The sequence below is a fragment of the Natrix helvetica genome (genome assembly GCF_964273705.1).
Source record: "Natrix helvetica genome assembly, chromosome: 7".
Taxonomy (NCBI): Eukaryota; Metazoa; Chordata; class Lepidosauria; order Squamata; family Natricidae; genus Natrix; species Natrix helvetica.
In genome coordinates this window covers 5,393,601-5,419,197 of record NC_138558.1, presented here as the reverse complement: position 1 = coordinate 5,419,197, position 25,597 = coordinate 5,393,601, and the positions used below count along the sequence as shown (strand labels likewise).

General features: G+C 45.2%; 1 protein-coding gene across 8 annotated transcripts in view; it reads right to left on the bottom strand.

The window, feature by feature from the left end:
- Nucleotides 1-25,597, bottom strand: part of CTNNA2 (catenin alpha 2) — a 653,992-nt gene that overhangs the window by 476,446 nt on the left and 151,949 nt on the right. For all 8 annotated transcript variants that reach the window (XM_081960368.1, XM_081960363.1, XM_081960364.1 and 5 more), the window contains exon 2: nt 20,084-20,190. In XM_081960368.1, the coding sequence (XP_081816494.1) occupies nt 20,084-20,185 (102 nt within the window). In that variant the 5' untranslated portion in view covers nt 20,186-20,190. The remainder of the gene's footprint in view (nt 1-20,083; nt 20,191-25,597) is intronic.

The window sequence follows — 25,597 nt, the reverse complement described above, 5'->3', positions numbered from 1 at the left end:
TTTTGTGGCCATGAATTAAATCAAGATTTAAATCGTAACATTTCTTCAAGTCCTTGCGGACCCCCTGGGACAACATCGCCAACTCCCCAGAGTCTGCGGACCACAGATGGAGTGGTTTCTCCTTTAATCCAAAATCACATCCAAGAGAAAGAACTGCGAGGCTTCCAGATTTCTGATACTGTTATAAGCATCTTTGACTTTTCCAGTTTGGTGTGTTTAAAAAAAAAGTTAAAAACCGGTAGTGCAATAAATAAAATAAGGTCTCAATATTCTGACTGATGAACCCAACCAAAGCAAGCACAGCCGAGACCATCCACTCTCTTAATGCAAAACTGTATTGATTACATCATTTCGGCACAGAAGAGGGCAAAACCAGATCTAACCATTTCCCGTGCAAACCCACAAAGTTAAAAGCTTAGGTTTTCCCTCCCCCTATTAGAACAAATCATGTTGTCCAATGGAGTCTCTTGGTATTGTTCTGAGAGAGTCTTCTGACTCTGGTAAACACCTCCCGAAGTGTCCTTAGTTCTCACGGCTGGCATCTTGGTATCTGGAAGCTATACTCTACCTATCCTTCTCCCCGCCTCCTCCCAGTTCGTTGGCAATCTGAGAAGTGATAATAGTTGCTACAGCAAAAGAGCCTTTTGAAGCTTGACATAAGGAACAGATGCCAAAATATAGGCAGTCCTCAAACTTACAACAGTTTGTTATGTGACAGTTTGAAATTACAGCAGCATTGAAAAAAAGTGACTTACTACTTTCTGTCACAACCATTGTGGCATCCCCGGTGGTCACGGAAACACATTTCCCATGCTGGTCACCTGACTCGTACTTGGACAGTTGCTGTGTCTTGGAGTCATGTGATCACCTTTTGAGACCGTCTGACAAATCTGGGATTCCGGATTCATTTAATGTCAATATGGAAATAACAACTGCAGTGATTCACTTATCGATCATAGCAAGATAGGTTGTAAAATGAGGAAAATTCACTTAAGAACTGCTTTACTTAGCAACAGAAATGTTGGGCTTAACTGTGGTTATAAGTTGAGGACTACCTCCAGGGGTGGGATTGAAAATTTTTAGCAACCAGTTCTCTGCCCGTTTTCTGGGTGTGGGCATGGCATGGAGGCGTGGCCTAGTTGGCTTCCTGCACCACAGTGGCGGGGGGGAGGGGCATTTTCATCCTCCAGAGGTTTTCCCTAAGCCTCTGGGAGGGCAAAAACAGTCTCCCCCAGACTCCAGAGGCCGGAAACTTGTGGCTTGTGTGTGGGCCCTGCACTTACCTATGAATGGGCCACGTGGAGACGCCTGGGAGGGGAAGGGTTGGCGGGGTCAGCCGCTGCATGTAACTACTGGTTTGGCGAACCAGATTAAAATTAACATCCAGTTCGCCCGAACCAGTCCAAACCAGCTGAATCCCACCCCTGGCTACCTATATGGGTAGATGAACACCAAACCTATAATTCCTCTAATCAGAAAATGAAATTTTTCTTACTCTATTTTGCAGCCACGTCACAGAGGAAGAAGAAGCATCAAAACATTAAACTAAAACATGCCACGTGTTATGTCCAAACCATCTCTTACTCCTAAATGTTTTCTTCATTTACTCTCATTAGAGAACAAAACAGATGGTGATCTTTTACTGGAAAGTTAGTACCTCAAGTGCTCAGACGATTAAATGACTGCAGAAACTCCCATTTCTGTTGATCTAATTTTAACAAGTAGCAAACTCTGTATTTTAGAAAACAGCTGCAACCCATTTTGTTGGCATTTAGAAGCAGACGTGGAATAGACTGAAAGCATTCACATTTTCTCCCGAAGCATCCGTTATAGGCGCATGTAAATTATGTCTCAGACCTTTTTTTTTTTTACTATTCAATGCTATGTTTCCTTTCCCAAGGAATTTGTGTAATTTTAGTTTAGTGAGAGATACGATGATTTAATAAGCATTCCTAGACACCTTTCACAAAACATCAAACATAGAATCAATAAATGTATAAAGGTGACATTGAGACATCAAATTTCAACGCCCAGCTCAGGGGAAAAAATCCATATTAAAATATCTAATTAGTTACAAGGGCTCCAATTAAACACTATCAACAAATGGCATCCTATCATTACTCTGGACAACTGGTTATACCCCTAACGTGATCCAACTATTAGGAAGATGCTTTTCCTCCTGCCTGTAACTTAAATCCATCTTGAATCCTGGAACAAAGACAATGGGTTTTGATCTTCTGCTATGAGCCACCACTTCAGGTATTTAAGATAACCTACATCAGGAGTGTCAAACTCAAGGCCTGGGGGCGGGATCCGGCCCATGGGGTGCTTAGATATGGCCCATGGGACCGCCTTGGAAACAGCAAAGGACTGGAGGAAAGGGGAGTGGTGGTCGTAGGAGACAACAGTTCAGATTTCTGAAGATTTGACTTATGTTTCGTGCCACAAAGACTGCCTTGCCAGAACTGAGGTTTGTCTATTTCTCTGTTTGAACTGACTTAATTTGCAGGGAACTCCCTTCTGGGAACTCCCAACCTTGCATTTATCATAACGAGCTGAGAAGGACTATTGTTTCAATCAATTTCTTGCAGGACTCTCGCCTGAACTGTCTGTTGGTGAATGCAGTTACAGGTAATTCCCAAAGTGTAAATAGAGAGGGGTTTTAAAGAGTCTGTTTCTTGCTTCTGCGAAGGCTGGTTCAGAACACTTATGTTATAGAATAGCAGAGCTGTATTGGGATGTGTGTATGACCTTGGGGAGGAGGAGAAGTGATGCTGCCTAGGATTAGACAAAAGAGGGAAGAGCCCCCAGTGGCTTAACAGCCAGAGGAAGAAATTTAGGAAGGACCCATCCTAATTGATCAAACAGTTCAAAATAGCAGCAAGAAATCTGTACCTTCAAGACAGGCAAGGTTCTGTCACGTGTCATTAAATGATGCTGGCAGGCCACCGAAAGGTGGAAACAAGATTTTTTTTTTACAGGATTTGGAGTAGTAGACTGTTTCCCTGTCATACAAGAGCACATCCTTGTACAGGGCCTATTTCGTCCTATTGTTAAAAAAGCAGAAATTAGCAGCGGTGGAATGTACGTGCAGCCAAATTCAAATAATTATTCAAAAGCAAATTGCTACTCACTTTGCTTGTCATTACTTTTTGTTTTGTAGCTCAATGGTATGAATTATGTTAGCTTAATCAGACCTGTGCACACTCTAATTTTTGCATGTTAACAATTGCATGGCTTCGCATTTCCCACATAAAGTTAAATCGCTTATGCATAACTTTTTTATTTTATTTTTTCCCCAGCCCGATATCCAGCGATCTATTCACTTTTCATACACTGGAAACCATTCACTCATCTTCTCCGGCAGGAATTCTCACCTCTGAAACTGCCGTCTCAAAACCGCCTCAATGACCTCCCACCCATCCAAAGGGTCTCCGCAATAGGGTTGAGCAATGGCGTCTTGAGAGGGGGGATATACCACTGGCTCCTTTAGAGAAGATTGCAGCAACCTAGGCTTCAATTGAGCTTGAATTTCATCCAAGCATATCTTTACCTGAACCCATCGTCACCTCCCTGGAAGATTTCACCAGCCAGGTAAAGGTGGGTGATCCAGACTACAAGTGGCAGCGGCAAACCTTAGAAAACCCTGTGTCAGGCCTGCAGCCATCTTTTCTTGTGGATCTATGGCCTGCCACACTTTCTATTATTCTACTATGCATTTTCTATGGTGGGAAAATGGGAGGGGGGAGTTGTACAGAGTTAGATGACATGTAGCCATAACAAAATTCTTTCTAGAAAGCCAAGGTCATCCTTTGTCTTTGCACCTCTGCACCTGACTGGAACTGGATGGATGGAAGATGCTAGCATGGCAGTGGGAGATTGGACCATGTGATGGACCTGTGGGTGTGGGGCCAAGATCTTGAACTTTCAACTGAGTGGGGAAAACTGGGAAACTTTCAGATTCGGGTTTTCCCAGATGTGCCAACATGGCTCTCTTAATAAATTGGAACTTTGAGCAATACTTTGCCTTGGTCTCTGATTTACTTTTGGACGCTATTTGGGACCCTGAAACCCTGCCTATTTGATCACAGGATCAAATTTATCCCTAGTAACCTTGCTGCCAGGCCTGGAAGCCGTCTTTTGCATTTGGGGCCTTCAGGCCTGCCACCTTTTCTACTGTGGGAAAATAGGAGGGAGGGTTATATGGAGTATGGGAGATATATAGTCTAAATAACATTCCTTTCTCAGAGAGTCAAGGTCATCTTGCCCTGCACCTGGAATAGTGTAACTGGGAGGCATCTCCAGTTGGGACGGTGCCTGATTGGACCATGTGACGGACATGTGGGTGCTGGGCAAGGACTTGAACTTTCATTTGGGTGGGGAAAATATGGAAGCTTTCAGATTCAGGTTTTCCCAGATGTGCCAATATGACATCTCTAATAAAATGGAACTTTGAAGAACTTGGAGTCTTCTTTCGTCAGGGGTGTTATTTGGAACCCTGACATTAACCCAAATCTGTAAGTTTCCAGGTTTTCCCCACCCAAGTTCAAGTCCCTGCCCAGCACGCACGTGTCTAATTGTATTTAGACTACCCGTGTTTCCCTGAAAATAAGAGAGGGTCTTATTTTCTTTTGACCCCCGCAAAATAAGCACCTGGCCTTATTTTCGGGGAGATCTTGTTCTCCAGGTGCTCAAAAGTTTCTTCCCAGCAGCCCAACTAATTGCTGTCCTATCAGTCCATCTTTAATAAGAGTCCAAATCCTTATGAATCGGATGACTGAGCAGAGGAAACATTGATCGACAATTATCATAGTGTCCATAAACAGTGATCTTATCTCTAATAGTCTCCTAAGAGAAGACAGATTGAAATCTCCAGCACTGTTAGACCAGAGGGAAATCTACCACCAATCCCCCATGATGAGATTAGTCTGGAAGCAAAAAAAGCAGGAAGCAGGTAAACCGCAGAAACTCTACCCCTGTAGGCCAACTTCACAAATAATATCCAGTTCAGAAAAGTGCCATTACACATCATCAGGCAACTGCCACACCACTGTAGAAAGTTAGCACCCACCCCTTCCCTAGGAAAAGGAAGATATTTTAGGAAATATTAAACGGTCTGAATATTTCCCATAAAAGGGAGGCAGAAAGTCAGTCCCATCCCACTTTTGCCAATGGGCCATTAAGGCCTGAGCCTATCTATTCAACATAACAAAGATCTACCTCTTTCAGGCACAGCTATAGAAGGAATTGCGCAAAGCCCTTTCATTACATCATCACCCAGCAAGGCTCAACCAAGCTTGGGACTCAGGACAGCCTACAGAGTTGCCCCTGCGTAGCTCCATGGGAGTCTGACAACCAATCAGAATACAAGCTCAAATTCAAAAGCCCAGGGAGGGTATAAAACCCAGGCACTCTCAGCATCTCTTCCCTTTTTCTTCTTCACCCTACATCTTTAAGGCATGTGATCCTGTCCACCATTAAAACCATCTTTCCAGATAGCCTCCATGTTTCCTGTGTCTTTCCCCCCACTTGGAACTGAACCCAGATGGACATTTCTTCCAACACCACCTTGTTATAGTCCGTCGGCAGCCTGAGGAGCTGGCAGCAGAGTCGGGCAGTGAGGAGGTTGGGGAGGAATATAGGCCAGTCCTGGAGTCTGGGGAAGGCTCAGACAAGGGCTCTGCATTGGAGGCAGAGAGGGGGCCAAGGCCATCTGGGAGTTATGTGCTCCCTCCGGAGTCTCCGGAGTCTGACATCAGTGAGGCAGAAGAACAGCGGGAGCCTGTTCCCACTGTGTGCATGCACAGAGCTGCCAGAAGGCAAGAACAGTTAAGACAAAAGGGGCAACTCGGGAATAAGGCTTGGAGATGATTGGCCCCCTCCATGAGACATAAAAGAAGATCAAACTTTGTTCATTCTGGTCGGTTCAAACTCGGAGAAGCTCCGTTTGACTCTGTGCTTCATTTGGCCTTGCAAAACGAATTGGCAAATTAGGTCTCCGGCAGCGTTTCAAGGGAGATAAAGGTGGGTGCTTATCAGCATTACCTTGAAAGACTGTGGCAGACTTCTGCCAGACTCTTCACAGAATGTCTGTGAATCATTACGGGCTGTGAGTGACCATAATTCACAGCCGTTTAAATAAAAAGAGGGTTTGGGGGACTAAGTGTGTGATTTATGCTTTATCAGGAAGCCTAGGACAGAACACACCTCCCCTTCTCTGAGCTTGTGATTCGTGCCAAATTTTTAACGGGGGGGGGAATTTCCCTCTTCATCCATTACGGTCCCTGCAACGCAAAACAAATCAGACCCTCATCCATTACAAGATAATGTATTAATGAAATTTACTGTTAACTCGATCTGACATTTGGGAGAAACAGTGAAAGTCACAAACTCCAAGTGTTCAATAAACTGGTCTTTCAGCTAAGAAGAGAGCACCAAGAACAGTGACTGACCTTGGATAATTAAGAGAGGACCTCACAGAAACTCTCAACTTCCTGATCCTGCTCGGACCAGGTTCCTATCAAGGAGCGGTCCAATTCTCTGTCCCATTTCCAATTTTCTCCCCTTCCTCCAATATTCAAGCCAATCCCGTCTCCTTGTAACTTTCAAGTCTTTCTCTTCGAAACTCTTGTTTCAGCAAAAAGTCCATGGAGATTCTCAGTCATCCAGGTCATGGTTGTCCCAAAGGTGCTTTTTCTTCAGTTTCCCAGAACTGAAGAAGCTTCTTGGATGAGAAGCGAAACGTCTCCAAGGAAAAACAACAAGCCCCTCTCTTTAATGAGCCTGGCCTCAGTCTCCAAGACCACCTCTAAGATCTCTGAATTTGCATCCACCGAAGTGTTGGGTTGTCTATCATTCCAAGCTTCTATAACCATTAGCAATGTGGCTTTTTGGTAGCAATACATCTACCTTCTTTTCTTCCCTCTCGCCACTTAGAAGTTGAGTTTATATTAATGGACAACATTGTGCCGTTTATTTATTAATTGAAGATAATAAGTAAAGCTTTAAAAGGTAAAGATTTCCTGCGCAGTTGTGTCTGACTCTAGGACACTATTCACCTCCGTTTCTTGGACGAGCAAGGCAGTTTTGTCTGAAGATATTTACTGTGGTCGTGAGGCCAGCATGCTGCCTTCCCACAGAAGTGGTATCTATTTATCTACTCGCATTTGCATGCTTTTGAACAATTAGGTGCACAGGAGCTGGAGCAAGGAACGGGAGCTCGCTCCATTGCATGGCACTCAGGTCTCGAACCTGAGCTGTCAGTTTTCCAGCTGACAAGCTCAGCATCTTTAATCACTGATCCATCGTGCCCCCTCCCGCCCTCTGCTAAGCCGTCACCCACCGTTCTAAACCATTATATCACAGGTAAAAGGTAACGGTTCCCCTCACACATATGTGCTAGTTGTTCCCGACTCTAGGGGGTGATGCTCATCTCCATTTCAAAGCCGAAGAGCCAGCGCTGTCCGAAGACGTCTCCGTGGTCATGTGGCCGGCATGACTAAATCCCAAAGGTGGCCCATATTTTTCTACTTGCTTTTGAACTGCTAGGTTGGCAGAAGCTGGGACTAGTAACGGGAGCTCACCCTATTATGCGGCACTAGGGATTCGAACCGCCAACTTTTCTGATCGACAAGCTCAGCATCTTAGCCACTAAGCCACCGCATCCCTTTTTTATAACATATTAAACCTTTATTTAATATGCTATGCCTATTATTTAGGATGGTCCAAAAAGACTATTTTGCTTTTAATTTATGTCTTAAGGCATTTTTTAAAAACATTGTTTTGGATTTTGCTCAGTGGCAATCAACCAGCCGCAGATTGCTTAAAAATTGCCGAAATAATATAACAAAGAGCCACAATCAGATCCATTGAAAAAATATGTTTGATAAATAAAACTGATCAGTAATGATCAATGTACCTCTCAGATCTTTATGGAATGTCAAATATGAAAAGCTGAATTCAAAATGACGCAACACAAGGGTATAATTTTGCATGAATGTAGTATTTATTCCACAATTAGAACTTTTGTTAAATTCTGAGCCAGGAAGACAAATCACATCTGAACTCCGACTCTTTTAAAAATTTGGTCTGTATGACCTTTCATAACAACGCATGGTTCATTAAAGTAATTCAATTCATAAATTGAAACACAGTCATTAAATTCCGCCATGTGGAGAAACGCTTCATTTGCTGTGAAACTTCCAATATATTAATATACATCTTCTAAAGACAACTCAATATTCAGCAGCAGTTTAGGCTGCTTGATTGATTAGTCTTCCACACGAACAACATGAAATAAAAGTTGAAAATAGTGGCCAAAGGCAAAATTATTCGCTTGTGCTTAGATACAGCCTGAACGGCAAAATGTTACTTCTGATTTCTGTATGCACCTAAAGAAATGAAACTTGTTAGGCAAGAAAATCCATTCAGATATAATTAATTAATCACTGGTTGCCCTCTCCCCTCGTTGGAAAAGTTTTATAGCTCCCACTGCCTTAAAAAAGTTGAAAACATTCTTAAAGATTGTTTGATGCACTCCTGTGCGCTGACCCACTTAACAACTCATTTAGTCATGCTGGCCATGGAGATGTCTTCGGACAGCGCTGGCTCTTTGGCTTTGAAATGGAGATGGGCACTGCCCCCTGGAGTCGGGAACAACTAGCACATATGTGCGAGGGGAACCTTTATCTTTACCTTACTTACTTAACAACTGTGGCAAAAACGTTTGTAAAATGGGACAAAACTCAACTGTTTTGCTCAGTTGTGGTTGCATGTAGAGGACTACCTGTGCTCTTTATTTTAATGATTAAGTGACCAGATTTCATCCAAATAGAAATGGAGAGCAATTAAACAGATGGTAAAACCAGGGGTAGAGCAACAAAATTGTCACAACTGACCAATTTGTACGTCTGCAAAAACAGAGAAGTCTAGTTCTTATTTTAATCTGGGATATTGGACTAGTGGGAATGAAATATCTCACAATGGCACGTGCTATGAGGAGGAGAAGGGGGCAAAATACAAATCAAATCAAATTTTCATTACGGCCACAGACCAGCAGAAGGCAGAAAATAATAGCTTATTTTTTAAAAATTGGAGCAAGCTCTAGAGTCCAAGAGGCAGGGAAAAATACATTTGTTTCCAAATGACCACACGTAAGCACATTAATACAATTATTCTGAAAAGAAAACTAGAGCTGGTAATTGGCTTATCCTATAATAACCCGGTCGACTGAGATGTTTTTCCGGCTCTAATGTTAGACGAAGTATAAATCATTATGCAAATGAACTGAGTGGACCGTCACAAATAAGAACTTCACAAAAAAGAAGAAGAAAGAAACAACTTTTTTTTAAGGAGGCTTATTATCTTTTCCTATGAGTCTGGGTAAAAATTTAAAAAAAATCTTTCAGAGGCAAGGCGTTTTGCTGAACACAACGTCTGGCTCGTAACGGTTCAAAACGAAATCGGGGAAGCCAAAGGCTCATTGACTGCAAGGTGTTTCTCCCCCCACCCCCCACCCCCTTATTCTTTATTCAAGTCAACCCTCGCAATCATTCATCGCAGATAGGACTCCAATTTCTCCTTTCGGTTCATTTCGGCTCAGCTTTTAACCTTGCTTATCAATCATCTTCCCCTTGAACTGTGTTCACTGAAAGCATCAGAGGTGAGATGCCAGAGACTATGATCTCCTTGGCTGATAAAATAATCCAAACAGGGATGGCATCAAAGCAGGGCGATTAAAGGTCAGTGACTAAAACGCTGAGTTTGTCGATCCGAAAGGTTGGCAGTTTGGCGGTTCGAATCCCAGGCGCCATGTAATAGAGTGAGCTCCCGTGACTTGTCCCAGCTTCTGCCAACCTAGCAGTTTGAAAGCATGTAGAAAATGCAAGTAGAAAAATAGGGACCACCTTTGGCGGGAAGGTAACAGCATTCCATGCGAGTTCGGCATTTAGTCATGCCAGCCACATGACCACAGAGACGTCTTCAGAAGGAGCTGGCTCTTTGGCTTTGAAATGGAAATGAGCAACGCCCCCTGGAGTCGGGAACGATTAGTACATATGTGCAAGGGGAACCTTTACCTTTACCAAACCTTAGTTGTGGTGAAACGTCTTTCAAGAGTAACAATTTAGCAAAACGGGCACTGTAGCTCCATTAGGGCATTTTCTCACAGATCTTTAAATATATATTTATCTCTCTTCATAGCATCATCCTAAATGACTAGGACAAATTAAATAAATAAAAGAGCAGAGGGTGACATGATAGCAGCCTTCCAATCTAAGGGGCTGCCACAAAAAGAGGAGTCACGGAGCAAAGCATAATAATAAATAATAATAAATAATAAATATTTATTTCTTAGCCGCACCCTCTCCCGAAGGACTCGGGGCAGCGTACAATAAAACATATAAAATACATATCTAGACAAGACATACATATAACAAAGACGTATACCAAGACGTGTACAAGGAGGAGGTGGGCCGATGAATAAAAACAATTAAAATCACAATGTTTAAAAACCCCTAAATAAATGAATACAATTAAATTACCCAAATAAAAAAAACCCGTCAGGAGCGATATAGTTAGATCATAGTTGAGCCAGGCCAGCTACTTGGAATAGGTGGGTCTTGAGCTTTACACGGAAGGAGCGGAGGTCAGAGGTAGTCCTAATATCCGGAGGGAGGTCATTCCACAGGGCTGGGCCCGCCACAGAGAAGGCTCTGCTCCTAGGCGCCGCCCCTCGGCACTGTCTGGTGGACGGCACCTGGAGGAGGCCCTCTCTGTGCGAGCGGATTGGTCGCAGGGATGTATGGGGCAGAATACGATCCCGCAAGTAACTAGGTCCTGAGCCATGGAGCGCTTTAAAGATCGTTATCAAAACCTTGAAACGCACCCGATAGACCACAGGAAGCCAGTGCAGCTCGCGCAGGAATGGTGTCACATGGGAGTACCTAGTACTCCCCATAATTACCCGCGCAGCTGCGTTCTGGACCAACTGTAGCCTCCGGGTGCATTTCAAGGGAAGCCCCATGTAGAGAGCGTTACAGTAGTCCAAGCGAGACGTCACCAGCGCATGAGTGACTGTGTGTAAGGCGTCCCGGTCCAGTAGGGGGCGCAATTGGCGCACCAGGCGAACCTGGTGGAACGCCCCCCTTGCCACGGCTGTCACATGGTCATCCATTGACAGCCGGGCATCCAGGAGGACGCCCAAATTGCGTGCCCGCTCCACGGGGGCCAGTTGTTCGCCCCCGATGGCCAGTGATGGAACCCACTGGTTGAACCGGGGAGCCGGTACCCACAGCCACTCCGTCTTGGAGGGGTTGAGTTTGAGTCGGTTGTCATCCATCCAGACCTGTACGGCTTCCACACACCGGGACATCACTTCGACGGCCTCGTTGGGGTGGTTCGGGGTGGAAATGTACAGCTGAGTATCATCAGCGTACAGATGATATCCCACCCCGAAACCACGGATGATCTCACCCAACGGCTTCATATATGTGTTGAACAGGGGTGGCGAGAGGACCAACCCCTGTGGTACCCCGCAAGTAAGGCGGCGTAGGGTCGACCTCTCCTCCCCTGCCAACACACGTTGCGTCCGGCCAGAAAGGTAGGAGCTGAACCACCGCAAAAGGGTGCCCCGGACCCCCAACCCCTCCAGCCGGCGCAACAGGATACCATGGTCGATGGTATCAAAAGCCGCCGAGAGGTCCAATAGGACCAGGATAGAGGAACAACCCCTATCCCTGGTCCTCCAGAGATCATCCACCAACGCGACCAAGGCCGTCTCCGTGCTGTGACCGGGGCGGAAGCCGGACTGGCGCGGGTCTAGATAATCATTTTCTTCCAGATGTCGTGGAAACTGGTAAGCCACCACACTCTCTACAACCTTCGCCAAAAAGGGAAGGTTGGAGACAGGACAATAATTGGCCAGCTCCAAAGGGTCCAGGGAAGGCTTCTTGAGCAAGGGTCTCACCATCGCCTCTTTCAAGGTGGCCGGGAGAGACCCCTCGCTCAACGAAGCGTTCACTAGGCCCAGGAGCCAGTCTCGTGTAACCTCCCAGGATGCCAGTACAAGCCAGGAGGGGCACGGGTCCAATAAACATGTGGTGGGTCGCAGTTGTCCACGCATTCTGTCCAAATCCTCGATGGCAACCAAGTCAAACTCCTCCCAGGTCGGTTCCTCAAGACTCGCCACGGACGTCTCCATTGGACCACTGACAGGGACCCAATCCTTCCGGATTTGAGCGATTTTATCCTGCAGATATTTCCCAAATTCCTCTGCCCTGCCCTGTAGAGGGGCCTCCCGCGGCCTCTGAAACAAGAGGGAGCGGGACACCCGAAACAGGGCGGCAGGGTGGTTCTCTGCGGATGCAATGAGAGTGGCGCAATATTGGCGTTTGGCCACTCTCAATGCCACAAGGTACGTCCTTAAATGGGCTCGTGCCTGTGTTCGATCAAATTCGGAATGGGAGGATCTCCAACGACTCTCTAGACGTCTCTTGCGGCATTTCATCACCCTTAGCTCCTCGGTAAACCAAGGGGCCAGGGTGGATCATTGCCGCCGGAGAGGCCGCAAAGGCGCCACCCGGTTCAAGGCCCCGGTAGTCGCATTATTCCACACGACCACCAGGTCCTCTACCCGGGGGCGGGTCAAGGTTACAGGTGGTGGCCCAAGCTCCGTCTGGAACCTATCTGGTTCCATCAGGCGCCTGGGGCGGAACCATCTAGTGCTTTCTGGTTCCGCCTCCCCGCAGCGGGAGGTAGCACCAGGGAAGTCAAGACGAAGGAGTGAGTGATCTGACCATGACAGGGTAGTGATGGTTAAGTCCCCTCCTCCCAGATCACTCAACCACTGTCCAGAGACAAAAACAAGGTCCAGGGTGTGTCCTCCCTCGTGTGTCGGGCCCTGAATCAATTGAGTCAGGTCCATGGCTGTCATGGAAGCCATGAACTCCCGAACCCCCTCTGATGCTTCTCCCATCGATGGCAGGTTAAAATCCCCCATCACTAAAAGTTTGGGGGTCTCAACCGCCACCGATGCGATCAGCTCGAGGAGTTCAGGCAGGGCCGCTGATGTATAGCGAGGAGCCAGGTATACTATCAGCAGGCCCAACTGTCTCCCAGGGCCCCATTTTACAACAAGGGATTCACATCCGGACGTCTGTGGCGCAGTAGACTCCCTCGGCTCTAAGTCCTCCCGAATAATTGCTGCTACCCCACCGCCACTTCCCTGGGCCCGGGGCTATTGAAATGCTCGGTAGCCTGGTGGGCACATTTCCACGAGGGGAAGACCTCCCTCGTGGCCCAACCAGGTCTCCGTTATTCCCGCGAGGTCCGTCTCCCCCTCTAAAATTATATCGTAAATGAGGGGGGCCTTGTTAACAATGGACCTCGCATTGCATAACAACAGCCTCAGGCCCTGGGTCTGTAACTCTTGACCACCTAGAACGCGGGGGTTGGTACAAGCGACCGGGTGTAACCAGCAACCACGGTCTCCCAACCGACTGTAAGTTCTTAATCTGTCCTCGTATCTGCCCCTCCCTGCGACCGTTGGAATTAAAGAGCCCTGTATAGGAACGATATCCTCCCCCTCCTCCTCCCTTCCGCTCCTTCTGCTCGCGACCACACCTGGAGACCCGGCTCTCTTAGCGCTCCTGACCTGACCCACCCGCCCCACAACCCCTGAACCCCCACCCCTACAAATTTTTAAAAAACAACTAATTTGCAAGAATTGTGAAAACAAATTCCTCTGGATTTTTTTTTTTTTTTTGAGAAAAATTGAGTACCTGACTATCTATAAAATACTGTATCACAACATAATCCAGAGGTTGGGAATGCTCCAACACTGGAAGTTTTTAAGAAGACAACCATTTGTCTGAAATGGTATAGTATAGGATCTCCTGCCTGAGCAGGGGGGGGGTGGACTAGAAGACCTCCTAGGTCCCTTCCAACTCTGTTAGTCTGTTATAATAGAAATAATATCGTGTATAAGAAGAAAAGAGGGCATGAAAATTATTTTAATTCCATCGTGGAAGTATGTGCAAGGGGGAAAAAATTATTTTAAAATAGTTTTTAGTTGTGTGATTCTGTAACTGCGTGTGCTATTATGGAAATGGAAATTTAGCCAGCTCAAGTTTGATGTAAACAACTTTGGGAATGTATTGATTACAAAATTACCTTGTCAGATATTGCTCTTCCGTGCATTCAATTTCCTCCTGCTTATTTCATTGACTCGGAGGCCTTAAGTGATACATGCCAGTTTCCAAATACTAAGTGCTAAATACTAATAAGTTAAGTAGAACCGTATCCCTATTTCACCACGGATACTGATGAATTGAAGTTGAGATGGATTCACCTGTGCTAAATTAGGCGTGGACATTTTGCTCAACATCCAAACTCAAGTTGGAGGTAACATCTGAAACCACATTAAATTTGCCTATTTTCACAACGTGCTTCATTTCATGAACCTGCCAAGTAAAAAAAATGATTGACAGCAGTTCCCATATCATTCTGTTGGGGTTTTGTCAGGCGCAAAGAATCAGGACCTCGCCATAAAACTCCAGTTAAGCTGGTTAAGGCTCATGCCTATGCACAAGAATCAAGTCAACTAAGGATCAGCACAAAATTGGAGCTAGATAAGAGTTAATAGAATCCAAGAGAGGTTTGACCTTGACCCCTTGTGCGCATATAATGACTCCAGGGTGATTCCTCTCTTGACTCCTCCCCCCAGCCTCTGCCTATCTTTCTCCTTCAGCTTTGTGCCATCTAGAGTTTCCATATTGCCAAGAGCAGGGGTGTCCAACTCAATTTCATTGAGGGTTGTGTTTGACGTGGCGGGGGGGAGTGGGCGTGGCCAGGGTGGGCATGGCCAGCTTGACATCACTCGTGTTGGGGGCATCTGTGGTAGCCCAAGTGCTGTGCCAGAGAAAACGGACTCCCAAGATCCTTTTTGGGCTGCGACGGCCTCCTGCAACCCTCTGCCAGCGAAAATGGAGCTCGGGGGACCATGTTTTCGGTTGCGGCCTAAGCTCCATTTTTGCTGGCGGAGGCACAGTAGGCCAGTCCTTCACTGCTTCCAGGGTGGGCCAGGTCTAAGCACCTCCCCCCCCCCGGGCCTTGAGTTTGATGGACCTGGCCTAGAGCTTTCGATCTCTTGTCCATTCATGATTGAGACTTGGCCTTAAGATATATATTGCTTATTAGTGTACAGGGTGGATTTGATTTAAATCAAGTCGATTTAAATCATGATTTAAATCTCTAGTAAAAAGGCTTTATTTAAATCAACTTGATTTAAGTCATAATTTTTAAAGACCAACTGCCATCTCTGTCCCGCAGCGGCTCCTCCTCTGAGCCGCTGTTGACTCATCGACAGTCCCAACATTGCAGAATATACAGCCTCTTCGTGCTACTTCACTAGGCTCCATTTCATGCTGAATAAGCCAAATTATTAATGCATCTTAGATAGAAAACTACCTTTAGATAGATTTTTTTTACTCCAAAAGCATTTTCTGAAAAATAAATTTGATAAAAATATAAAAAATCCAATTTAAATTTTTAAAAAATCCGATTTAAATTTTTAAAAAAATCCAATTTATTTATTTATTTATTTATTTAAATCATCGGTTTTTATCCACCCTATCAGTGTATCATGAAAGCAAAGGAGAAGGTGGAAGCGATAGAAAATCCTACTTTTTGCCAGATCCATCTGCCCCCCTTTTCCACTATCTTGTCCCAGTCATCATAGAGTCTACACCAGGGGTGTCCAAACTTGGCAACTTTAAGACTTGTGGACTTCAACTCCCAGAATTCCCCAGCCAGCAGAGCTGGCTGGGGTATTCTGGGAGTTGAAGTCCACAAGTCTTAAAGTTGCCAAGTTTGGACACCCCTGGTCTACACAAGCCAACTGCCCCTCTAAGGAAGACCACCAAACCACTTAATCTGTGTGGTAGAAAGTCCTCTTCCAGTTTCTCAAAACCTATTATAACAAAATAAACTAGGAACTTTTTCCTAGACTTCCTCATTTTCCTCACCCCTTCCTTTTCCTCTTAGGTTGTGCCAGCTAAATGGGAGTCCCTAGGCAACCTTGCCTAATCTTAATGAGTTGAGAAAATCCAGGCTGTTCAGATGGAAAACCAGCAGGAAATTGCAGAGTTTTAGTCTGACTGAGGACCTGCAAAAAGGAACCACACATATCCCTCCCATATTGTTACCAAGAAAACTACATGAAGGTCTCCTCAGGGTCTTCAGGCAGAGAGCAGGAGCTGGAAGAAATTCTTGTTTTCGTCCATGGACTCCCAAAACAGCTGGATTTATCTTTAGTCTTTGCGAGCTATTCCAGGGTTCTTTGAAGCTCAATAGGAGAGGAAAAACTGTGTGCATAAATTATGAAATGGACACTGATGTGCAACATATGGAAGCCCTGATGTTTCTTTTGCAACCTGCCCAGAAACCAAGTCCTTTTTTTCTCCATCCATCTGCTGTGCCATCTCTTTCTGCACAGCATTCTCAACTTCCAAATTATGGTTCTTTCTTTCGACTGTGGTCATTCCCAACATTATATTCGAGCCAACAGTTACAGAAGAGTATAGATAAGGCCGAGGAGCATCATTCAGGTCAAACTGGACGGAAGAAGTTAGTGGCTGAAATCTCCTGGCTTTTGCAATCTGATGACACTTTTTCAAAAAAAGGTAAAGGAAACTCGCACATATGTGCTAGTCGTTCCCGACTCTAGGCGGGAGAAGTGCTCATCTCTGTTTCTAAGCCGAAGAGCCAGCGCTGTCTGAAGACGTCTCCGTGGTCATGTGGCGGGTATGACTAAACGCCAAAGGCGCATGGAATGCTGTCCCCTTCCCAACAAAGGTGGTTCCTATTTTCCTACTTGCATTTCTTATGTGCTTTCTTACGTACTAGGTTGGCAAAAGCTGAGACAAGTAACGGGAGCTCACTCCGTTATGTGGCGCTAGGGATTCAAACTGCTGAACTGCCGACCTTTCTGATCGACAAGCTTAGGGTCTTAGCCACCGAATCCCTGATGACACCTTATTTCTTCCACATGACCATGAGGATGCTGCAATAGTCATAAATGGGGAAAAACAGTCACAGGTCACTTTTTTCAGTGCCATTGTAACTTTGAATGAACAGAACAACTAGAAGAACAACAGAAGAACTAAATGAACAGTTGCATGTTCAGGACTATCTGTACTCAAGTAAGGACACTGAAACAATCTACATTTGGGGGTTGGACTAGAAGACCTCCAAGGTCCCTTCCAACTCTGTTATTCTGTTCGTATGTGTTTCTATCTTCCTAATGGAATGCTCACCTATTTTCCTTTTGTAAGATTATACATCTAATTTAGGAGCTACTGAAAGGCAATGTCAGCGAGTCAACTTTCGTAACTATGATTAAAAATTAATTAAAATTAACTAACGGAAGTTAGGAATAATGTTGCCTCTATTTCAACAGGGAATTTGCATTCACCTCCTTTGTTGCAAATTGAACAGCTCCCCTCATTTCAAAGAAACGAAGCTGTCATTCCATTAAATATATTATTTGGAAGAACTTAATGCATTACCGCACATCATTCATAACCATAAGTGTTTGTATTTCTTTTCTTCCTTTCCTCTTTGTGCTAAGCAAGAGTTCCATTACACTTAGATTTTTTTTCATAATTTTTTATCTGGTATTGGGGCAGAGGGGTGGAGGAAGACAAGTGAGGCTCTCAGAGATCTACAGTATAATGGCTTTAGATGGGGAGGACGGACCACCTCACACTCAATCCTACCAAGAGCTACCAAGATGAGGGTGTTTCAACCATCCAGATTCTATCGTTGACCTTGGATGGGCCCTCCAGATTGGTACACAGTTGGGGAATCGTAAAGAGCAAGTCTCACCTGTGGCTAGGAAGGTCTTTGCTCAATTCTATCTGGTGCACCAATGGTGCCTGACTCGGGGCATGGCACAAAAGGCAACACAGCCAGAGAACCGGTATGAGTCCCTTTAGTGGCACCAACTTTGCCCCCAACGTCGCTTTTACTCTCCGGCCTGGAGAAAAGCTCTCCCGCAAACCTGCAGATCCGCCAGTCCAAACGCTGTAAGCAGAATGACTGCAATCAGCCACTCCAGCAGGGCAAGATAGGGAGTCCCAGAAGCGAAGAATAATTCCAACAAGACAAGAATACAGTAGCACGGAAACAGTCAAGAGGAATACCAGGAATGCAGGCCATAACTGTCAAGACTAGATGAATTCAGTGTTTTGTCCTAACAACCGCCCCTCCAAACTGCCTCTCCTTTAAACTGCATCCCCAGGTGTGCCTTGTGAAGGGAATCGGGGCCCTTTCCTTCCTCATAAGCTATGCAAACCTACATTGATCTCTTCTGCATTGAGGAGGAGGTGGGCCTTGGTCTTCATCTGAACCCCCTCTCCCTTGTTCTACCTCTTCCCTGCTCTGCTCAGCCTGACTTTGCCCTTCCCCAGTTTCCTCCAGAACCAATGGAGCCACGCTCCCGCTCTCCGTCAGCTTCATCTTCCATCTCAGTCTCCAACAGGGCATGACAGTGCCCTTTCTTAGATCAGGGGGCCCTTCAGCCAGTCACCCATGCCCTAGCCAACTAACGACTTGACTACTACATGTTGCTTTACATGGGGCTGCTACCGAAGACCATTTGGAAGCTTCAGCTGGTGCTGAATGTGGCAGTGTAAGCTGTAATGGGCAGAGCTGTGCCACCTCTGCGTTATAAGCTGCACTGGTTGCCAATTAGGTTCTGGGTACAACTCAAGGTACTGGTTGATACCTATAAAGGCCTACCATCCATAGGGTCTGGTTATTTGAGGGACCACTCATTTCCCATAACATCCACTTGGCTGATTTAATCCTGCAGAGTTGGCACGCTCTCTTGGATGAAACAATATCATCTATCCAGACTCCAAAGGCAGTACTGCACCAGTGGTGGGTTCCGGATCCCGTCGCAACCGGTACGCTGCGACGGGGCCATGCGTCCACCACGTGCACCCACGCTGCGCACCCACCACCCGCAATGCTCCAGGTGCTTGGCGGAGCATCGCGCAGGCACCGTACACAAATGGCCCGGTTGGGTCAAATACAGCTCAGGATCGCGGGCAGGTGGGTGGGCCCTCTGAAGCACCGTACTGGAACAGGGGGTACCGCCTGCAACCCACCACTGTACTGCACGCTACTTTTATTCTCTGAGGTCCAGATGGCCCCCATTTCTGTTGTTTAGAAGAGTTGTGAAATCACGCGTTAGACTGGAAGCCATCTTTTGCATTGGGCCTTCCGGCCAGTCACGTTTAATGCTGTGGGGAAATGGGAGGGGGCATTATATGGCGTATGGGAGATATATAGTCAAAATAACATGCCTTTCTCAGAGAGTCAAGGTCATCTTGCCCTGCACCTGGAAAGGCATGGCTAGGAGGCATCTCCAGTTGGGACGGTGCCTGATTGGGCCATGTGATGGACATGTGGGTGCTGGGCAAGGACTTGAACTTTCACTTGGGTGGGGAAAACCTGAAAGCTTTCAGATTTGGGCTTCCCCAGATGTGCCACTATGACATCTCTAATAAAACAATTCTGATGAACTTCAAGCCTCGGAGTCTTCTCTCGTTGGGGGGAGGGGTGTTACTTGGAACCCTGATATCATAGGTTCTTCACCCAAGTCTGGTATTAATTCGTCTTTTTTAAAAAAATCCTAGAATTTTATTTTCAAACAACCACACGGATTTCACCTATCAATCTTACTACTCCTGAATTACCATCTCAGTATCTGCATATGAATACTTTGGTTACAACAGGAAAAATTTGATAAGTCATATCCACCCACCACACACAAAAATAATTTCAAATGTGCTTCTATTTGATCTAAAACATAGCTTAATCCTTTTCAGAAAGCCAGAATGTTGAATGAAATGTGAAAAATACACACTATGCAGAGTGCAATTAAAATCCTTATTTGACAAACCTCGCCATTCTTGTCATAAGCTGGGAAATACAACTGCAATATAAACCCTGATTAAAAATACAAATGTTAACAAACATTAGCAAAACAAACAATAATGCATCTGCATTCACAACTTACCTGTGTAACTAGCGGCTCCAATAATCTCTCCACAGTTAGAGTCCTGATTTCCAAACTTTTGGGATCCCATTTTAAAATGATGGGTGAAGTTGCAGAAGTCATGCTCTCTAAAACAAAAAGATAATGAGTATTATAAATCATGCCCTGAGCCATGTTTGTATCTGAATTTTAAATCAGATGCTGGATTGATTGCAAATGGCTACATTTACAATGGACAGTGTGCTCAGTAGCCAATTCAGAAATAGCTAAGTACATATTGTACATTAGGGGAAATGTATAGGAGTTCCAATGGATATGCATTAGCTAGATTTTTCCTTCTTGTGTGTCCTTTCTTGGCTTCGGCATAGAAAATTTGAAAACAAGGTTTAGTCATATGTTTAAAAAAGCTTTCCTATACTATACATCTTTCTGAATTTTCAGAAAATGAATACACAATCATTTTCTGCTGAAACACAGCTCTGCAATGGTGCACGGGGAAACAGCCTGAAATTGGGGGAAAAATGAATATATGAGCCAAGCGAACGCACAGCAGCAACCCACAGGGAACAGCGTTCCGTGCACCTTCGGCGTTTAGTCATGCCGGCCACATGACCACAGAGACGTCTTCGGACAGCGCTGGCCCTTTGGCTTTGAAACGGAGATGAGCACCGCCCCCTAGAGTCGGGAACGACTAGCACATAGGTGTGATGGGAACCTTTACCTTTACCTATAGATATATAAATAGGAAATGTACAGCCAGGAAGCAATATCCTTTGATATTGCTTCCTCCTCCCACTTCAAAAAGTACGTGCTTTGATTCTATTTTCTTTTTCTTCTGAAATCACTCTAGATCTATGGATTCACCCCTCCCTAACAATCCAGCCATTGCCACCAAACTGCCTTCTGATGCATAAAAGCTCTTCCTTACAGCCTTGTTCCTTACCTCATCAACTAATAATATGTACCTTCCCCTTGATCATCACTCTACATTATTAGAGAGCAGTTTGCAAGAACAGTGCTTGGTGCTGAGCGTACCAAGAATGGTTTTTTTCCCTTTCAATAAAATGTTGAATCAAAGCATGCCCATGTTTTCCATTTTTTCCCCCCATGAAACACAGATTGGTCTACTGTCAGGTAGCCTAGACAAGAAGCACCAAACATGAGTACCAGCACTACCCTTATTGTAGTTTAGTTCAGTTCAGTTCAGTTCACTTTACTTTATTTTACTTTATAGTCATTGCACATCATATAATGAAACAAAATGCCATCTTCAGTGTACATTATAAAATAAAAACACAAACACACATCCTTCACATGCTATATAATTGAAATTGAAAATCCAATATTGTATTAATATTGCACTATACTGTAGAATTCAAGATAGTCACTGCCCTGGGATAGAAACTGTTTTTCAGCCTATTTGTCCTTGTTTCTATTGCCCAGTACCGTCTGCCAGATGGTAATAGTTCAAAACAAGGGTGCCCAGGATGAGATGGACCTTTAAGGACGTTTTGAACTTTCTTAAGGCAGAGGGAGCTGTAAAGCTCTTCCAAAGAGGGGAGGGGGCAACCCATGATCCTCTGGGCAATGGCATTGACCCTCTGGAGTGCTGTCCTATCTGCCACTGTGCAATTGGCAAACCACACACAGGGGCAGTAAGTTAAAATACTCTCTCTGGTGCAGCGGTAGAAGGTCGCCAGCAGTTTTCCATTCAATTGTTGTTTCCTGAGAAGTCTCAGGTTGTATGATCTCTGCTGGGCCCTTTTGACCAGGGCTGCAATGTGAGTTGCCCCAGGTCAGGTCCTCTTTTAGGATAACACCCAGAAACGTAAAATTGGGCACTTGCTCCACTCGGCCTCCATGGATAAGCAAGGGCTGGATGTCTGATCTATTCCTTCTACAGTCCCACTATAAGCTCCTTGGTCTTATTGGTGTTCAGGACCAAGTTATTGTAAGGTTACAGGAAAAGAATCTTGCAACTCGGAAACCATTTCTCTCCTCCTCTCCTTTTACTTTCCATAAAACTAAGGAGAGTCCCGAAGGAGAGATGCTTTCCACAGCCGTTTGACTTCACTGAGCTGAGATAACTTTTACATTTGGCTGACAGCTGTATAAGACAGCGGTATCCAACATTTCTGGCTTTGTGAACCGGTGGGGAGAAGGGTTTTTTTTTGCACGAGCAGCGTGTGCCTGACCCTTTGCACAAATGTAGGTGTGCCCATATGTGCGCTCGCCGACCCACTGCGTGGACAAGTGGACTGCACACATGTGCACACTCGCACCCCGCTTCCATGGCCTGATTCTGAATGAGCCACAGCCTGGGGACTGGGGACCCCTGGTATAAGAGACCAGTTCAATTCAAGCACCAGGTGTCAGGCCTGCAGCCATCTTTTCTGTTGGAAGTTTGGCCTGCCACACTTTCTATTATTCTACTATGCATTTTCTATTGTGGGAATTGTACGGAGTTAGATGATATGTAGCCATATCAAAATTCTTTCTAGAAAGCCAAGGTCATCCTTTTTCTCTGCACCTGGAAGTGGAAGCTGCCAGCATGGCAGTGGGAGATTTGACCATGGAATGGGCTAGTGGGTGTGGGGGGAAAGATCTTGAACTTTCAACTGGGTGGGGAAAACCAGGAAGCTTTCAGATTCGGGTTTTCCCAGATGTGCCAACATGGCTCTCTTCATCAATTGGAACTTTGAGCAATCCTTTGCCTCTGACTCTGATTTACTTTTGGACGCTATTTGGAAACCTGACACGAGGTTTAAAACAAAGAGTCTGGGAGTTCTAGTCCTGCTTTTTGCAGGAAAGCCATCTGGTGCCTTATCCCATTTTAGGTCTGAGAAGTGGCTGAGTGACTTTGAGCCAGTCACTCTCTCTCACACGCAATCCACCTCATAGGGTTGTTGTTGTGTGGAAAATAGGAGGGTCATGGTGTGTTGGATGGTGTTCGCTGCTTTGGAGTGTTTGTAAAAATACTAAAGGCGATATACAAATAAATAATCGACCGATCGATCCTCCTTCTCCTGTCTGACTAGATCATTCTCACACGCCATGTCATCAATCTTCTCCTTGGATATTTATTGGATATTTATGTATCCGATAAATGCATGGGCATAGGAGTGTCACTTACCTGTGAATAATTCCATTTGTAAAACCCTTTAAGTTAACCCCATGGATGCTTTAAATGAATACTGTGTCATAAAAAGAATTATAAATATAAACAAAAGTAAAACATTACACATCCAGACGACCTCACAAATCTTTTTTCCCCCCCTGAATATCAAAAAGAATTGTGTAATAAAATCTTTTGAGGATAGAGTCATGCCTGGAAGTAGCCATAAAGAACCCTCAGTGCCAATTACAGAAAGACGAGAAAAAAGTGAAACGGGAGATGAGAACGCACAAAAATATGTGTGTGTTTTGGAATTAGGCAGAGGCCAAAACTTTTTGTGGCCCACCAGAGGCCAGCAGAGCTGGCAGCAGATTGAGAGAGTGAGGAGTCTGGGAAGGAACATGGGCCAGTCCTGGAGTCTGGGGAAGGCTCTGATGAGGGCTCTGTGTCGGAGGCAGAGATGGGGCCAGGGCCGTCTGACAGTTCTCAGCTGCCTTCAGAGTCAGACATCAGTGAGGCAGAGGAATAGCTGGAGTCTGTTCCTAGTGTGTGCATGTGCAGAGTTGCCAGAGGAAGGGAACAGCTAAGGAACAAGGGTTGACTTTGGAGTAAGGCCACATGTGGACGATGAATGGCCCCTCCCAGAGGAAATAAAAGAGCGAAAGGGGAGTGGAGTTTGCAGGAGACAATTAGTTCGCTTAATTGGTTTGTGACTCTCTGAGACTCGTTGCAAGTTTTGCAGAGATCGGCCTGACAGCTCTCCAAGCCAGATAAGGTCTGTGACTCTAAATCCTCCCTTTGAAAGACTTTGAATAATCAGAATTCACAGTCAATTAATAAAAGGGTTTTTTGTCGGGACGTGGAGTTTGCTTCATGCTCTTGGGAAGCCTTGGTCAGAACAGAAGTGCAGGTTAAAAAAAAAAGTTGTGATTTTAAAACACCGAAGGCAACAATAAGCAGGGAAAAAATCCCTTGCTGAGAAGCACTTGCTATTATTTCAGTGGTAGGAAAACCAACCCCGGGAGTGTAATAAAACAGAAGAAGTTGACAGAGGAGGACTAAATCATCTTGTAGCGACAGGAAAAAATGTAAGAAGATGCAGCAGATGGTTCAAAAGAATGCTTCGTATCTCCCAACTATACATTTTCATATTATTCATTATGAACAATAACTTTTGGATGTTGGTGCATCTGCAAACAATTTCTGGGAAGCTTCATGGGTGGAAAACAAGAAACATACAATAAGACAGCGGCCATTATATTCAGGAGGGGAGGAAAATCCAGTATAATTGCAAACATATAGAAAGATATGGATAACCACGGAAATAGATTCCAAAATACTTTTTACCCAAGTATTATATAGCAATAGCACCAGTGGTGGGATTCAGCCAATTTGCACCTGTTCGGGAGAACTGGTTGTTAACTTTATAAGCAGTTGGGAGAACCGGTTGTTGGAAGAAATCTCATTTTGTTCCCCCCCCCCCCACTTTACAGGGCTAATCCTGTAAGGAAGGCAGGAAGGAAACATTCTGGTGTTGTTTCTAGCCTCATCTTTATTGCCTTTCTTACAGAAACTGCCTCTCCGGTTAACCTTTATGACATTGTAGCACCTAAGACGAAGCGCCCTTCGATCTGAATGATGTTGATTTGGCCACGCCCATCCAGTCACATGACTGAGCCATGCCTACCCAGCTGGTCATTAGGGCAGAGAACCGGTTGTTAAATTATTTGAATCCCACCACTGAATAGAACTTAGACATATAAGGCTTTACAGTACTTTACAGCCCTCTCTAAGCGCTTTACAGAGTCAGCCTATTGCCCCCAATAATCTGGGTCCTCATTTGACCCACCTCGGAAGGATGGAAGGATGAGTCAACCTTGAACCTGGTGAGGTTTGAACTGCCAAATTGCAGGCGGCCAGCAGAATGCAATACTGCATTCTAACCACTGCGCCACCAGGAAGGAGAATGAGAAAGGGAATTAAGAGAGGAAGGAAGGAAGGAAGGAAGGAAGGAAGGAAGGAAGGAAGGAAGGAAGGAAGGAAGGAAGGAAGGAAGGAAGGAAGGAAGGAAGGAAGGAAAATAGCAATAGCACTTAGACTTATGTGCCACTTCACAATGCTTTTACAGCTCTCTCTAAGCGCTTTACAGCCTCTTGCGCCCAACAATCTGGCTCCTCCTTTGACCCACCTCGGAAGGATGGAAGGCTTAGTCAATCTTGAACCTGGTGAGATTTGAACTGCCAATTGCAGGCAGCCGGCAGGCAGCAGAAGTCGCCTGCAGTACTGCACTCTAACCACTGCCCCACCACAGCTCATATGACAAGTCTTTTGTTTTGTAGTGGATACCATTGTGGTGTATCATAAAACAGAAGAAGCTAATTTGAACTCTTCAGATCCCTCACAAAATGCACGCGGTGTGT